This window comes from Magallana gigas, chromosome 7, assembly GCF_963853765.1.
Source record: "Magallana gigas chromosome 7, xbMagGiga1.1, whole genome shotgun sequence".
Classification (NCBI taxonomy): Eukaryota; Metazoa; Mollusca; class Bivalvia; order Ostreida; family Ostreidae; genus Magallana; species Magallana gigas.
Genome location: NC_088859.1, coordinates 16,519,623 through 16,523,990, shown reverse-complemented (window position 1 = coordinate 16,523,990; position 4,368 = coordinate 16,519,623). Strand labels below are relative to the sequence as shown.

The 4,368-nt window shown below is 35.9% G+C and overlaps 1 protein-coding gene across 1 annotated transcript; it reads left to right on the top strand.

Moving 5' to 3' along the window:
• The first annotated feature begins 1,483 nt into the window (after positions 1–1,483).
• On the top strand, positions 1,484–3,520 carry LOC105334807 (aquaporin-8). Its single transcript, XM_011438385.4, has 5 exons — positions 1,484–1,989; positions 2,387–2,513; positions 2,631–2,839; positions 3,131–3,286; positions 3,375–3,520. Exons 1-5 carry the CDS (start codon positions 1,823–1,825, stop codon positions 3,421–3,423), a joined length of 708 nt encoding a protein of 235 aa, XP_011436687.3. The 5' UTR covers positions 1,484–1,822; the 3' UTR covers positions 3,424–3,520.
• The last annotated feature ends 848 nt before the right edge of the window (positions 3,521–4,368 follow it).

Here is a 4,368-nt window from a genome sequence, read left to right as displayed (position 1 = left end):
GTAAAATGCCCATATGAGGAATGATAAGATACTGCAAAATTAAAATATCATTAAATCTGATAACTTTTTTTTTACAAATAATAAAAAACAGTGTATATTTAACGTAACATCGGTTTGTAACCCTTAAATATTTTTAATACTTGTAATAGGTTGATTTAAACTGGCGTATGCGTGTTAAAATCTCCAAATAGTGTCATTTTTATAACTTCAATGCCTTTTCTTTTATAGAGTTTATCTGAGCTCCATATTTTTGTCATAGTCTAAATGCGGTTTAATGGAATTTAAACAGATTTTAATCAACAAAAATGTGGAGAGATGACCCACTATACTTTAAAAATGACATTTTGTAGCCCAACAATTGAACGTTTTAGAAAAATAATACAAGTCCGTAAATTCGTGGCCAATATCTCATATAGCATTTAAACAACGCACTTTGTTGTGAATGAAATGGCTCAGTGGTTAGAGCACCAGACACTAGGTAACTTTATAGAACATGAGTTTTTAGGTTGTGGGTTCGACACCACTAAAATTTTAGGATTTATTATTTTTTTCTTATCGTTTTTTGAAATATTTCAAACTGAATAAAGTTAGAAATTACCCTTTTGTAAACTTTTATAATTATAACATATCAAATATGTTTAATTGAAAATATGTTAAATTTGAAATTGTATTTTAAGACTAAACCGAATGGGCAGTTGCGCCATCTTATTCCCCCATCTTCTTTAATATACATTTTATACTCGTTAATACATGCTCATATTCGACCAAATCAAGAAGTATTTAAATATTATCATGCATTCAATTAAGCAAGATCGTAGAGTTGTACAAGTGCAACAAGCGAAATGTGTCCAGTGCAACGTACAAATGCACAACTTGTTTTCATTTTGAATATGCATGTGAAACACGTTATACAATATGGCAGAATAACTAAGAATGTCCGAAACAATAAGATAAATATGTTATAGCCTAATGATGTCAATTGGTGCAGATTACAGAAAACAGGTCTTAACAACTTCATTCAAGGCGCAGCTAGATTAACACAAATGTCAATGAACTGGTAGCAGAGAGAGAGAGAGAGAGAGAGAGAGAGAGAGAGAGAGAGAGAGAGAGAGAGAGAGAGAGAGAGAGAGAGAGAGTTTTCTATGTGTGCATGGTGTTGAGCATACTTTCAGGGGGACTCAGTTGAGCATATTGTTTTATGCACATACCAGGATATAAAAAAAAATCTTAATCAAGAAGAAAGGAAAATCACTCCAACAATCCGCATATCAAGAATGATATCTGTTGGTTTTTTTGTAGGCTTTTTTTTGAAGGGGGTGAAAGATTTTTCTTACCACACTACATGCATTGAAATAGTTCAGAGAATGGACAGGGTTGGGATAGAGGTGTCTATCAATTTTGAAGTTACATGGTGTGTGGACATACAAATGTAAATATATTTACTTATAATCAGTAAATGAAAGGGGCACATTACAAAAGGAAAAAAAAACTTTATAGTGAAAGAGATAACATTTTTTGCTTGTCAGACATCTTTTTGTTGAGTCACCCCCTTTCAAAACTCAGTGCACGCAATGTCTAGTATATACGTGTTTCAACTTTGGTCCTCATGGGCAGATGATTAAGGGACGTACGAATCTTGAAATCAGCGTACTGAGTTCATTATTACAAAGGACAATTACCTATCGTACAGGTCTACGCGTTAACAGTAATTCGAACACCTATATATAAACACATTTTATTTAAAACTTCGCAGTTTTGCTATCAAACAACCACCAACAAGGCTATTATCTGAATCAAATTACGGCAGTCGGGGGACAAATTAATGGATAAATATATTCGTCCGACCCTGGCGGAGTTCGTGGGTACCGCCCTCTATGTTCTTGTGGTGTGTCTGTTTCCACCCAGGGTCGAGGCCAGCACCATCCTCCCGGCCGGGGTACTACAGGGCTGTGTCTACGCATGTCTCATTCTTGGTCCAGGGAAAATAAGGTATACGAGTCTTGTTATGATTAATATTACCGAAGGTTGCAGAAAGTGTATCAAACTATCATATAACGTAACTGCGTAAAGAAGATATTCGTATGCACTATTACATATGAAAACCTTTTTCACATTAAAGATTTTGCTCAGTTCAGCTCTTCATAATATTTTTGGTTCATGATAACGTTGCGTTTGTGACGTTATATGAACTGAAAGATTGATTTCTTTAAGATAAATGCAAATCATAATTCTCACGTAAAATGATTTCCCAAGTGTAAATCGTATGATAATGATCTCAGTCAAAATGCCCCTTTCTTTCAAACTTTCGACCTTCCCCCCCCCCCCCCCCCCAAAAAAAAATCCTGTCATCGTATTCACAGTCGTTTTTGTCCATTCCCTTGAACAGTGGGGGCTATTTTAACCCCGTCATCACAGCTTCTGTCACTTTGTGTGGGGGTGTGACTGTCCGTGTGGCGGTGTGTTACTTCTTTGCCCAGATTCTTGGAGGTCTGACCGGGGCAGCCTTATCCCTTGTAAGTACTGTATACTGTCCTCCGTCATTGCGTATTTATATCAAAACAATCAGTAACTGGCCCAAACTGAATAAAAACAATCATGTCCGTTCTACTTTTGTTTTTTAATTCTCACAGGCAATATTACCCTCCGATATGTACAGTTTATACCTTGGCGGATCTACTACTCTAGTGAACGGTACGGAGCCAGGTTGGGGACTGCTAGCCGAAGGGATTCTTTCATTCATACTAGTGCTTACCGTTCTCATGGTAACAGTAGACGAAAACAAGCAGCAGTTATCTCCCCTAGTCACTGGTCTATCGATAGTTGTAGGAGTTATGGCGGGGTAGGTACAGTTTAAATATTATACATATCCTATAGTGTAATCAGAGCTTTTAAAAAAGAAATCAAAGTACTGATAGTCAGACACATATATATGTACTAATCAAATTTATTTCACAAGATTTGAAAATGGTCACTGAAAGTACGTGTTGTATTGTTTAAACAATCTTAAAATGTAAAAAAAAAAACTCTAACAGCTTTGTTTGTAAGCGAATATAGTTTGCCGAACTGCTCTTTAAAAATTTAGAAATTTTGATATCATCGAAAGTCCGAATTCTGTTTATGACTGATCTAGGGCATCGTTGACCGGCGGATCCATGAATCCAGCAAGAAGTTTAGGCCCGGCCGTGTGTTACTCTCTACATCAGGACGGCTCCTATGTGTGGAACTATCACTACATCTATTGGGTGGGGCCAGCAGCGGGGGCGGTGGTGGCAACCCTTGTGTTTAGGCAAGTCAGCGTTATTTTCGCAGACTCAAAAGTTGAATTTACAAAAGTATGAGATTTAGTGTAAATAAATATATGTATCTACTTTCAGATTTCTTTTTGCCTCCGGTTCCAGAGAACAATACAGACCTTCCGTGTAGAGTCTGGTGGTGTTCAATTCAGAGAGAGAGAGAGAGAGAGAGAGAGAGAGAGAGAGAGAGAGAGAGAGAGAGAGAGAGAGAGAGAGAGAGAGAATGTCTGTAAGAAGTTAATCATAATAAATCTTCATACGTACTCACATTAAATTTTATATCTCAAAAATCACTGGCGTATATTTTGTTTTTAATTTAAAGCCACACTAGTGTAAATATGTTTCTAGTTTACATAAGGATAATCTACCACATTCTTGCTGTTGAAATTAAAAAGAAAAAAACAAATTAAAAATTTAGCATTTCTTCACCACTGGAAATGCCATTGATAGGGTTTCTAATAATAGTGTCCTTTCTAATATTATCTATTTTAACAAATAAAATATACATCTGATATTTTATATCAGAAAGGACAATAATACCAGAACAGAAGCAAATGCTGTTTATTGGTTAAAAATATAATGAAGTCTTAATTATAAGTTGCTACAGTAACTACATATGTAGTAGTTCTTTTTTTTTTAATGTAAATGATTAATGGGTGATTAAAGAAAAACCGATTTTCGATCTTAGATGAAAAAATAAAATAAAAAGCAGCCATAACGAGCGGCCACCGCGACTCTTAACAGGTGCATGTTAATGATTCTATTGGCTATCAATCGAATGACATCGCATGTGATATTACAGGGTCAAGGTTAAAGGTCTAGGTCAAACAAACATCACCCCCCCCCCCCCGGCGAAGAACGAGATGTGTATGTGATGAATGGGGTGTTTCATAACGTACATATAAAAAATCTGCCATTTGTTGCATATCATATACATGCATTGCCCAGAAATTGGAATAAATATTTTTACTAGGTAAAAAAAATAATAAAAGGTCAAGGTCACCAATATAGCAGGGTGGTGGTGGTGGGGGGGGGGGGGGTATTTAATATTTTTCCTCTATTTGTGAAATTAATA

Coding starts and splice junctions, on each gene's coding strand:
- LOC105334807 (XM_011438385.4), top strand. CDS start 1,823: ATGGATAAATATATTCGTCCGACCCTGGCGGAGTTCGTGGGTACCGCC. Junction 2,840..3,130: donor GTTGTAGGAGTTATGGCGGG/GTAGGTACAGTT, acceptor TGACTGATCTAG/GGCATCGTTGACCGGCGGAT. Junction 3,287..3,374: donor GTGGCAACCCTTGTGTTTAG/GCAAGTCAGCGT, acceptor ATCTACTTTCAG/ATTTCTTTTTGCCTCCGGTT.